Raw genomic sequence first — 12155 nt, 5'->3', positions numbered from 1 at the left:
CAAGGTCACCTGGTTCTTGCGCCATCATGCCCGGAGTAGGGATCTGTCCCTTAACTGTGCTGTATGGGGCAATATTCCAAAAATATCTGTATGATTCAATCTAAAGAGACCTTCAGGAGAATGTGAGCAGTTGCGCTCTACCCAGTCTCTTATACTCTGGTAGCTCTCAGCATCCCAGCTATGATGTGTGGGCTGCTAAGACAGGCGTCTTGACACAAGAGGCAGTTGAAGCGTGGGTATGATTCCTCTGCAGCCCTTAGTTCTGCTAATGACTGCTCTGCAGCCTTTTGTACTGAGTCCATTCGCTGAAGCATGGTTGGATGTGAGAAGTGAACTGCTCTCTTGCTAACATCGCCTGCTCCTCATTGCCTCCCATGGAGAAGGTTATTAGCTAGGGAAGATGCCAACACTGTGTGTGACTGCAGTCTCTTGCCTCCAGCATCCACTCAAAGGAGATCTTCCACTCTCTGACTATTTCCTTCTGCCACTGCTGGGGATTCCTGCTCTGGATGGATCCAGCAAATTACGAAGGTATCAAAGGAAGAGTGCATCCTAGCGTCCACTCTGGGGAGGTAAGAGATGGGAAGTGCTCAGTCCTGCAGAGACAGGGGTGCAGTGGGTTGAGTTGAGCAGGGAGCTATTGGTTTGGATATAGGGAATTGCTATGACATCACCAACCCAAAGCCTGGGCATGGCTTGTGCTCCATTCCAGCAGGACACTAGCAAGAGTCAAGTATTGGATGAGGACAGTGAGGAAGAAGAGGAGAATAAGGAAGAAGAGGAGGAGGATGGAGAAGCAAATGTGGAGGACTTGCTGGAGAATAGTTGGAACATCGTGCAGTTTCTCCCCCAGGCTGCTTCCTGTCAGAACTGCTTCCTCATGATTGTGTCTGGTGAGTGCAGTCTGCTGCTCGCCTGGTCCTACTTTGAATGTTACCTCTGGTGAGTAGAGCTATCCCCACCCTGCTGCTGCCCAAGCCATATGCACAGCATTCCCCACAGCTTCTTGAAGCTCTCTGTGCTACTGAGGAGGTTCTGATGTTGATCCAAAGAACCCCTTACAGTCAAAGACTGCACTGTGCTGGATGTAGTACAGAAGGAACCACCTCCGTGTCTGTAAATATCATTGTTTGGGTGGTTTCAGCACCAGTGTGAACTCTCTCAGAGAGGGGAAGAAGGTCACTAGTTCCTGATTAGTCATTGGTGCCCCAGGAGAGTCGACAAGCACAGTCGCGCTTGTGCCACTCTCCCATCGTGGACTGCATCTGGAGCTTTTCTTACGTGTCTCTGCAGCCTACATTGTGGCTGTGTACCACAGCATGAAGGAGGAGCTGCGGTGCAATGCCCCTGGGAGCGCTCCCATCAAGAGGAGGGCCACGAGCCAGGTGTCCCAGGAGGCATTGGGAGAGACGGGAGCCATGCCTGGTGAGTACGGTTAGCCACAGTTAGGCATGGGAGAGCTGTGAGCAGCACTGCTGGGCCAGTCCTGCAGCAGGAAGAGAGCTGCCCACCTTGCTGTCCCCGTATGCTTCCATATGGCTCAAGAGCTCTCTCTGCTCCTCCTCTCCAAGCATGATCACTTTCTCACAGGATTACGTGGCCAACGAGCTCACGCAGAGCTTCTTCACCATCACTCAGAAGATCCAGAAGAAGATGGCTGGTTCCTGTAATGCCACTGAGCCCTCAGACATGTTCTCAGTGCTACCTGGCTCCTACTTGCCACTCAACAACCCAGCTCTAGAGTTCATCAAATACGTCTGCAAGGTTAGTGGGGTGGGCCGTGTTTTTTTTTCTTTTTTTCTTTTTTAAAAAAGAATCTGTTGCAATTCTACAATCAGTTTGTTTTGCCCAGCTAGCACTCGCATCAGAGTGAGTCCCCGTGAGGACCGTCTTCTCTGCTGGTGGCCTTCCCTAACACTTTCTCCTGTAGGTGTTGTCCCTGGATGCCAGAATAACTAACCAAGTAAACAAACTGTGCTTGGACCTGCTGCGCCTCATTGAGGTGGGTGAGTTCTCAGAAGAAGCCCAGTTTCGGGTCCCTTGCCGCTCCTACATGCTCCCTGAAGTCATCTGCAGGAAGTGCAATTTTTGCAGGGACTTGGACCTGTGCAAGGACCCTGCCCTCTCGCAGGTACAGCCTTCCTTTCCCAGGAAAACCCCTTTGCCCTGGCTGCATGCATGAAGTCCCTCTTGGGGACACCAGAGGCCCTAGCATGGTTGTGCTCTTGGCCTGTCGTGAACTCACATGTTGTCTGTCTTTCTCTCTCTCTCAATCCTTTTGCTTTGAAGGTTCCGTGACAGCGATAAACCTCCCTTCAAGGTTATTTTCTGCTCATCCCCTTTCCTAGCTGCCTGTGACAGTTTGAGGTGTGCTGGTGCTTTGGCTGATGCTTTATCCCCTCCCGAAATTGGTTATGGCTTCCTGGCACTCGGGGCTCTCAGAATGCTCTTGTTAGGCTGCGAGGGCTGAGGCTGCACCATGCTTTCTCTTGGGAAGAGTCACACTTGTGTTCATCTCCTTTCTCTCTGCCCCTAGGATGGGTCAGTGCTGCCCAGTTGGGTATGCTCCAACTGCCAGGCCCAGTATGACTCGGATTCCATTGAAATGGCACTGGTGGAAGCGCTGCAGAAGAAGCTAATGGTCTACCTGCTGCAGGACCTGGTGAGTGCTGGGCTGCTGCACTGCAGGAGCCTGCCCTTGATGTGGCAGGCTGCAGCAGGAGGGCTGAGGCTGCTCTCTGCTCCTTGGAACCAGAGCAGCCCAACCTTACCTCTGTGACTGATGTGATGCAGTGGGGATATGATGAGGAGAGTTTGGCTCGAGCGCTCTCCACTTCTTCTCAGCACATAGCTGCAGCCTTTTGCTGGCTGGCTGAGGCTTGACCCATTGACCTGATGTCAGTGGTGTCTCCCCAGAGAGCCCTGTCAAAGGACTGAGCTGCTCAGCCTTGTCTGCTATCCCAGCTAAAACCCCTTTGCCTCTAGGTGTGCAAGAAGTGTCATGGTGTGAAGGAGACACTTATGCCTATGTACTGCAGCTGTGCTGGAGATTTTGCCCTTACCATTTCCTCCCCGGTATGTGTGCATCCTGCCACCAGATCCAGCCTCCTGCCAGCAGCTCCTCTGTAATAGCCAGTGAAAAACCCTGTGATAACTTGTGCCTTTCGGTCCATCTGGCACAAGTTCATCTCTCTGTGCTTTCTGGCTGTTTATTCATTGATTTGTGCCCAAGCCAGCCAGTCCTGCCTGAGCAGCTTGCAGAGCTTCTCCTGGCATGCACACCTGTGGATAGCACGGCTGCAGCGTGGCAATGCTGGATCCCAGGGATTTCTACGTCTGCAGGAGATGGGTAATGCTTGGCTGCTGAAGGAAGTGGGTGGCAGAGCTCTGCCTGTGCTTTCTGCCAACCGCGAAGGCCTGCCCTGCACGGACAAGGTAGCCATGAGGTGCAAACCTCAGTCCAGGGAGGCTGGCTCTCCTGAGACTGCCCTGCTGGGGCGCTCTGCTTGCCTGTGCAGATCAGCATGGCAAGGGCTGTTTGAGGTGGCTGCCGCGGCTCCCCTGTGGCACTGAGGACCTGACGCTGTCCTCATCTCATCCCTGCCTTTGGGATACTTTCACCTTTCCTGAGCTGTGCAAAGCCCAGATTAGCAGGTTCTGCTGGCAGCCAGAGAGAGCAGGGTGTTGGTGCTTGCCCTGGCACGACTCCCCGCCCACCACCTCCACCCTCTCCTGTGCCACAAAGCAGCTGTGCTGGAGCCTATGCTCTCCAGAAGCTGCTTGGGACCAGGTAACGGAGGGGCCGTGCCTGCAGGCCGGGCGAGATACAGCAGAGACTGTGGGCATGTGTTGCTGTACAGGGCAAGGCGAGTGTGGCAGCTCTCTCTTAGTTGTCTGTCCACTCTGCCTGCCTTTGGTGGCTCTGAGATTACCTCCTTGCCCACATATTGCCCCATACCATGATCTCCTGGAAGTGTGAATGGAAGTGGAGCAGAGGGATAGGAAAGAGGAGGCGCAGCTGGAGCATTGCAGTGCCAGATCCCAGGGACTTCCAGAGCTGCAGGAGATGGATGACAGGTGCCTGGTGAACAAAGTAGCCCAGCAGAGCCCTTCCCATCCTGCCTGCTGCCCTCAAATACCTCAAATGGCAGCAGGACCCAGTGACTCCTAGCCCCATGTGCTGGTGCCCACAGATGGTTTAGGGAGCACTTGTTCCACTCCGGTTCCCGGGGGCCGAGTGTCCGCTTTGGCAAGCCAGCACTAACACACACACACACACACACCCACACACACACACTCACACATGCACTCTTCAGCAGCAAGCAGTTTATTAGTAAATACTTACAAAGAGACCGACCCGAGGGAAATCTTGAGAAGGACCACTCCAATGCTTGTCCCAATCATCTGCATGATGAAAGAAAGAGAGTTGGCAGGCACAATCCTTTCGGGTGTCCCCGAGGAGGCAACGTAGCCCTCTGTTGTGAAGCAGCCACCCTCTCCTTTGGAAAAATTCCGGTACTTATGGTTATTCATGGTAGGCGGGAGTCCCGGCACGTGGGCCCAGCAAGTGCAGGGAGTTTAGCCCAACTCCGCCCCAGTTGCATAACCGGGCTATGACACTGCGCACGTGTGCAGACTTATTTTGGGGGCCACATTGACTCTGGGGGTCACTATTTCATTACTCTTCAACTTGAGACCTTCATGTTGACTGCTTCTCATGGTTATTCTGTTGGTGGGAGCCACCGAATCTCTATGTAACCAACCGCTGTTCTTTCTCACAGATTTCCAAGACCTTCTTAGTTACTTATTTGTATCCTGCTTAACACAGCGGTAGTTTTCTAGACACACAAAAGTTACAGCACGGACCATTCCCACCAAGTATCACGTAGTACGGATACAAAAGTTGCAACAGGAACCATTCCCACCAAGTATCACCTAGTACGGATGCAGCACTCTGGATCCCAGAGGCGAGGAGATCACTGAGAGCTCCTTTTCCTGTCCTTTCCCTATACATCTGTGTTCATCCTTCAGAAGGGCTACCAGGAATGGGAGACAGCCGGAGAGCTCTGTCCTCACCAAAGTCAAGGGCGTGACACAGTCACCAAGCAAGGTGTGGGATGTTGGGGTGTACAGAGCCCACCACCCCCTCCCCCGCGTCTGCTCCCCCCCCCCGCCCCCAGCCCCAGCCGAGGTGAGGCTCTGACCCTCCTTTCTCCCTTCTCTTGTCTTGCTTGCTTTGGGTGGCCTCTTGGAGCAGTAGATGAGCAGCAGACTTTCTGCAAGGGCTTCCCAACTGCTCCTTCATCCAGATGGACCCAGCAAAGGAAGCTGTCGTGTGTGGTGGTCCCCGCTGCCTGCATGGGGACTCCTGTGTTCCCTCTTCCAGGCCCAGCACTGTCCTTGGCTCCCGATGAGGCAACCATAGCTGCGTCCCAGACACATTGGGACTGCATGTTAGGTCACCTTTGCAGTGCTGTGCGGCAGGCTCAGCGGAGCTTGGCACGTAGCACCAGGCAGGGACCTATGGCCTTAGCCAGGCAGGCGCGCTATGGTCTGCCTGCCCTGACAAGCAGCGTCAGGCCTCTGTGGTTTTGGATGTTCAGGGCGGGAGAGGGCACTCTCAGATCAGGTCAGGGGAGGCTCTGACATGCACCCCCTTGTTTGCCAGGGCTATTATTGCCAGCTGCAGCTATTTGTAGCAGAGGGCAGATCAGCTTTGTATTGCCCCGAAGCTTAGGGGAAACAGATTGGACCTTGCCAGACTCTACAAGTGAGAAGCGGGAAGAAGAACGTGCCTTTGATGCTGGGCTCTGTCGCGGAGGAGAGGCACTCTCTCAGCCTTTCGTCTTTTGAGGCAACTGCATGACTTTGGTGGGGCACTTTCAGATGTGGCAGCTGCCCCAGGCCTGTTGCGTGGCCAGAGTGGAGATGGCCTGGTGCACTGGGGCAGGATCTTAGCTTTTTCAATGGGTGGCATGAGAGAGAGGATGAGTTTGCAGTGGTTTTGGCCAAGTGCTTTTGAAATTAGCAAGCTGGTCTGTGGAAGAGCTTGGGCTGGCCTCGAGCATTGCCAGTGTGGACATGGCTTGCAGCCGCCACCCGGCATCACCTGGCCAGTGTGTCAGACCTGGCTGATGGCCTCTCTTGGACAGAGAGTCTCGGAGCCTTCCACTATCCCCAGAAGTCTTCTCACAGAGATGTTGAGCCAGATGAATCCCCCCTAGGTGGCAACAGTGAGGCCACATCTGGAATGCAGTGCCCTGTGCAGGGACCATGAGAGCTGCCAGTAAGCTGGAGCAAGTGCAGCAGAGCCCATGAAGATGGTCAGGGCTGGAGAACACAACGTAGGAGGAAAGGCTGAAGGAGCTGCGTTTGTCCTGTCTTAGGAAGGGATAATGAAGGGGGATCTAAGACAGTGATCCAGCACCCGGAGGAGGCTATGGAGGCAGACTCTTCTTAGAGGTGCTCAGTGAAGGCACGAGAGGCAGCTGGCCTGAGGTGCCCCTGGGGCAATTAGGACTGGTAGAAAGGAAACTATTCTTGTGCCTGAGAGTGGTGCAGCCCTGGGAGAGGCACCAGAGAGGCGGGAGCCCTGTGTTCTTGGAGAGGTTCAAGACATAGCTGGACAAGGTCCTGAGCAGCCTGCTTTACGTGGAGTTAGCCCTGCCTAGAGCAGAGGGGTGGACTAGAGGCCTGCAAACCTCCTGCCCACCTCAGGCTTTCAGCAATCTGTGATTAAAAGCAGCAAGAAGCCGTGGAGAAATGACTTTGAAGGCAAAATGCTTCTCGCTGTTGCACTGATGCAGATCGGAGCTTTCAGGAGGCAGGTGATTTGGGGATAGTGGTGAACCTGGTTTGAGGACACAATGCTGGAGTGTTTCCCTGCCACTGCCATTCTTGACAGTATTTGGCTGTTTCCAAAGAGCAAAGGTTGACTCGAGCCTGTTGGGTACATGGGACAGCAGCTCTGCCCTGTGTGCTGCCTGCAGAACCAGCTCCAGATTCAGCAAAGTGCTGCCAGGGGGTGCTTTCCACAGCAGTGCAAAGTCACGGCTTGCATGTCCCTGTGTGAATAGGCATGCGTACGTGGTGGTATGAGCACAGGTGTGAACCTGTGTGCACTGTCCCAGTGTGTGTGTGTGTGCCCCTGTGTGCATGCATGTGCAAATGCATGTGTGCACACCTGCATGTAACTCTGCATGAGAATGCATGTGGTCTCATCTCCATGTGCATATGCTTGTGTGACCCTTTGTCAAAGCATAGCTCTGCCTTCCTACAAACAGCATGATCTCTGCTGGTTGCTTCCTGCGGCGGGAGCACCTTCCGCCTCCTTGCGTGGGTGGAGGTCAGCCCTGCGCAGACGATAGAGACCTGCCCTGAGGTGAGGTGGGCCCGGAAAGAGGAATGGAGAGGATGGTGTGTTACAGAGATGTGTGGAGATAACTGGAGCTGCCAGCAGGGACCCCGGGACAGAGTCAGCGCGGAGCTGCACGCACATGGACGTGATGGTGGTGCCTGTCGCTCTCCTCTGCTGCTACCAGTTTGTGGCAGGGATCTGCCTGCATCCCTTGACTTGGGCACTTTTGGGGGCTGCTGAGTGAGGGATCACAGGAGGGGAGATGTGTGGAGACTGAGCGGAGCTTGCTGGCGGATGCAGAGACGTGGGGAATCCTAGTGAGCACAGCTGCCCCTGGCTCAGTTCCCATGCAGGGAAATGGAGAAGAGGGTTGACTGTCTACTCCGGAGGACACACCAAGGAAAGCCATGCTAGAGTAGGGCCACCGCAGGCACGCTTAACAGCTGCTTACCCCAGGCAGCTTGCAAGGGCTGGCACCCATGCAGAGATGGGGAAGCACAGGGGGTGCCCCGTCCCCTCTGCAGCCACAGTGTAGGACTACCAGGTGCATGTCCTGTTCTCATCATGTCCCCCATGACCCTGCAGGGGCTAGCAGTTTGCAGTGCTGTGTTCAACTGCGACCATGACTGCACCCCTGGTGACATGGACATGTTGGGCCACAGAGAGCTGGGCATGTGCAGGGACAAGTGATCTGTGCAGCACTGCGCACTGGGCAGGATCCCATTTGCCAGGAAGTTCAGCGGTGTGTGTTCATCCTCACAGGGCAGAAGGCAGGGTGCTGCGTGCCCAGTGCTGGTGGCACCGAGAAGAGCTGTGAGATGCTGGCTTGGTGTCTAGCAGAGGAAGCAAGTGTCGGGTGCGGGCCGGCAACGCAGTCACAGTGCCTGCGGCACAAGCAGGGCTAGAAGCCGCCCGCGCCCCTGCTGCTCTGCCACTTAGGTTCCCGGTGGCTGGGTGTCCGCTTTGGCAAGTCAGCACTAATGTTGGAGAAATCCTGTGAAAAAACCTTGCAAATAGTTAACAGGACTCAAGGACAAGGCGGAAAGAAAAACAGTACTGCAAAGGATAACGAGCTCTGGCTAAATAACCTTGATGAAACCACAGCGCTTTGAAGAATGTGAGGGGGAGGTAAGACAAAAACGTCAGAGTAACCCAGAATTCACCTTAGGTTCATTAAGGCTTATTAACATATTAAACTAGACACCCCTAAATGAATAATGAGATGGAAATGACAAGATAATGATGTTACAACCTCTTCTTCGCTTCCAATGCTAATTAACAGGAATGTGAAAGCACAAGCGCAGAGCGATTACCTGATGTAATGAAACTGTAACCAATAGAAAGATTTGCATAAAGTATTCCCTGAAAAGTGTGTATAAATCAAGAATAAGAGGGGGAGAAAGTGTGCCAGCGTTGTGGATTTATCACCTAGCACCCATCTCTGCGCAGAAATGAAATAAACAAACATCTTGACACCGTGTGTCTATTGGTTGCTTCCACACCGGGTAACAGAACCCAGATTTGGGACAACACATACAGTGTCTCATCTCCAGGACAGTGCTTTTTGATGTGTCCTGACTTCATGAGGAGACACCCTGGATCCATACCAATTGGAGAATGTTGCTCTCCCTTATTCTGCAAGCTGAAAAAGAAGCAGAAGCAGCAGCAGCAGAAGCTGCAGAAGCAGAAGGAGGAGAAGAAAGCACACTAGAAGCAGAAAGATGGGCATATTAGGGAAGACTGTCTTTCAGCTGGGACACTCCCCAAACCTCTGCATTTAGCCGTACAAGCCTTGAAGAAAATTAAAGGGAGAGCGGTGGTTCATCAGGGCTTTCTGCATTTTAATGAGCCCCATGGGGTTCTGGTGCTGAGTGCATGGACTCAGCTTCTGAGAGCAGATTGAACCAAATGGTCAAGAAGTCAAAGTCAGAAGCCCAGCCCAAAGGTTTGCAGAGCGTGAATGGGTCCCCCTGAAGGCCATTAGCAACAAGGGGGGCTGATGAGAGCAGAACATTGTGATCCCCAATCACAGGCAGGCAGAGGAAATGCGCAGGTGGCTCTGACACCACGTAACCTCTTCCTGTGTTTCATCAAGCAAAATGGCCAGGCACGGACACCCAGCCCCTGGGAAGGGAGTTCCTTTCCGTTGCACATTGCTCAAGGCTCTTCCTGGGGGCAGTGTGAGGGTGGGGGCGTGCAATGGCGAGTGCAGGGCAAGGACACAACACCTTGCAGGCTGCCCAGTGGGGCGAGGGAATGGCAAGGCCCCGGTGTCTCCTGGTTGGCCCTGGTGGCACACACAACAGCCCTAGCCGAGGGCACCAAGCCCTCAGTTCCGATGGAGGCTTTCAGCCTTGCCAGAGCCCTCTGCTGTCTCCAGCACAGGCTGCCCTATGCTGTCCCACGCCTCTTGTGCGTGTGTCCCTGTAGATCGCTAGCCTGCTTCCCCACCTTGCTCTCACCCTGGCATCTCCCTGCCTTCACTGATGTCTCTTCCCTCTTACTGGCTGCTCCTTGAAACACAAAGCCATGGGATGATGACACACTCACTGCCTCAGGGGGACCTCTTACACCAAAGCACCACCCTTCAGGCGACGTTTCTTCATCCTCACAAACTAACTAAGCTGCACTTTGTGGCTCTCCTCTTCTCATGCTGTTTCCCACTGCCAAGGAAAGCTCCTGGGAGCCCCCAAATGAGACATGTTAGTGCTGAGTCAAGGGGCATAGCAACTCCCCTGGTCTGCACGGCCACCCTCCTCCCAGCACAGACCCGTGCGTATCTGGCCTTATGCACCTCGGGTGCACACCACAGGCTCCCACAGCACCCTTGTAACACCCAGGCCCTTCTTGCCACGCCTCAGCCTGTCAGGTCCCAGCCTGCCCTGATGCACAGCAGTCCTCTTCCCACGACTTGCCCCTTCTGCTTGTAAATCCTCATGAAGGTGCCGCTGGCTGAATCCCCGGGCTTCTCAGGATTCCACCAGACAGAAGCTCCTTGGTGTCAGCTGCTCATGTGTGTGTGCAGACGGCTCACCCACACTTTGTGGTGCCTCTGACAAGATAACAGCGGGCAGAACTAACTGCAGCACAGCACCACTACTAGTAGGAGCTGCTAGTGTAATGGCATTGCTGGCCAAGGTAGGAATTACCATCTCAAAGGCATCTCAAAAACACCAGAAGACGGTTCAAGACAAGCAAAACCTTTCCCTGTGGGGAAAGGGCAAACAGAGACGGGCTGTTTGGAGGCAAGGCTATGTGGATGGCAAGAGGGAAGAACTTAGACTGGGGAAAAGAGCGAGAAAGAGACTAAGAGGTGAAGCAAAGCAGGACCCAGGGCAGATCGTGCTTGTGTCTGATGTACTTCCATGGTCCCACGGAACCTCAGTGCTTTCTCCAACATCAGCAAGAGAAGAGCTGGAGCGGAAGGAATCACAGGCTTGCTGAGGCAAGGCAGGACCTCCGGCGGCCTCTAGCCCAACCTCTGGCTCCCAGCAGGGTCAGCTATGGTGGCAGAGTAGGTTTCCCAGGCCCTGAGGTGCTCTTGAAAGCTCTTCTCCAGGCTGAACAAGCCCCCTTGCCTCACCCAGCAAGCACTTCTGATCCCCAGCCATCTTGGGAGCAGTCCATCGAACTCACTCACCCGTTCCAGGTGTACCCGCTGACCCTTTCAACCTGCGATGAGTTTTAGCAGTTAGCTGTGGGCTGCAGAAAGGTCCCAGGGAGGAGGGAGGCAGTACCCCAGCTCATACTAGGCCTCAGCGACTTGTAGACCAGTTGGACAGGCATCAGTCTGCATGCTGAGGGAGCTGGCTGTTGTCATGGCGATGCTGGAGCGATGCTGAGAGGAAACCCCTGCAAATAGTTAACACGACTCAAGGCCAAGGCGGAGAGAAAAACAGCATTGCAAGGGATAACCAGCTGCAGCGGAATGACCTTGCTGAAACCACAGCACGTCAAAGAATGTGAGAGGTAGACAACTCAAAAACAGCGGAATAACCCACAAGTGACTGTCGGTTCATGAAGGCTTATTAACATGTTATCCTAGACACCCCTAAATGAATAATGAGATGGAAATGCCATGATAATGATGTCACCGCCTCTTCTCCACTTCGTAAGCTAATTAACAGGAAGGTGAAAGTGCAAGCGCAGAGCGAATAATGAAATTGTAACCGGTAGGAAAATTGGTATGAAGTACTCCCTGAAAAGCGTATATAAAACTGGGGGAGGTTCCTGAGCTCTGGAAGAAAGTAAAAATCACTCCTACCCACAAGCACGGCAAGAAGGAGGATGCAGACCTGGCAGCCTGTCTGCCTGTCAGCCTCAGCTTGATCCCTGAGAAGGTGATGGAGAAAATCCTCCCCGGAGCCCTTTCCACACATATTTTCCCCAGAAGGGGACTGGGAATACTCAGCATGGCATAAGAAAGGTAACTCTACAATGAATGGATGGGCTCAGTGCGTAAGGGCAGTAGGGCAGCAGGTGCTGTTTATGGGGCTTTCGTAAGCGGTTGATACACCAGAGAGTTGTGCAGCCATTCAGGAGGACCTCACTTTAATGAATGACTTCTACTCCAAAGTGCATGGGGAGCCCCGGGAACCGCGCAGAGCGGTCACAGCTGGGAAGCTGCTGGACACCCAGGTTGGATGGCCAGCCAGGAGTCACTCCGCGTCCCCTAAAGGCCCTTTTCACAGAACGGGTAAGGTTGGAAGGGACCTCTGGAGATCTTCTAGTCCAACCCCCCTGCTCAAGCAGGGTCACCTACAGCAGGTTAGACAGGGGTGCATCTGGGCGCGCTTTG

At 54.0% G+C, this 12155-nt stretch overlaps 1 protein-coding gene across 1 annotated transcript; it reads left to right on the top strand.

Annotated features, from left to right (window-relative positions):
* Positions 1 to 26: 26 nt before the first annotated feature.
* LOC134154743 (DNA polymerase epsilon catalytic subunit A-like) lies at positions 27 to 11045 on the top strand. Its single transcript, XM_062601418.1, has 7 exons — positions 27 to 35; positions 1272 to 1429; positions 1572 to 1764; positions 1931 to 2131; positions 2537 to 2662; positions 2986 to 3075; positions 10917 to 11045. Exons 1-7 carry the CDS (start codon positions 27 to 29, stop codon positions 11043 to 11045), a joined length of 906 nt encoding a protein of 301 aa, XP_062457402.1.
* The last annotated feature ends 1110 nt before the right edge of the window (positions 11046 to 12155 follow it).

The sequence above is a fragment of the Rhea pennata genome, unplaced genomic scaffold (assembly GCF_028389875.1).
Source record: "Rhea pennata isolate bPtePen1 unplaced genomic scaffold, bPtePen1.pri scaffold_40, whole genome shotgun sequence".
Classification (NCBI taxonomy): domain Eukaryota; kingdom Metazoa; phylum Chordata; class Aves; order Rheiformes; family Rheidae; genus Rhea; species Rhea pennata.
The sequence above is the reverse complement of the archived record's forward strand: the minus strand, read 5'-3'. Positions and strand labels throughout refer to the sequence as shown.

Coding starts and splice junctions, on each gene's coding strand:
- LOC134154743 (XM_062601418.1), top strand. Junction 2,663..2,985: donor TCTACCTGCTGCAGGACCTG/GTGAGTGCTGGG, acceptor CTTTGCCTCTAG/GTGTGCAAGAAGTGTCATGG. Junction 3,076..10,916: donor CCCTTACCATTTCCTCCCCG/GTATGTGTGCAT, acceptor GCTCTTCTCCAG/GCTGAACAAGCCCCCTTGCC.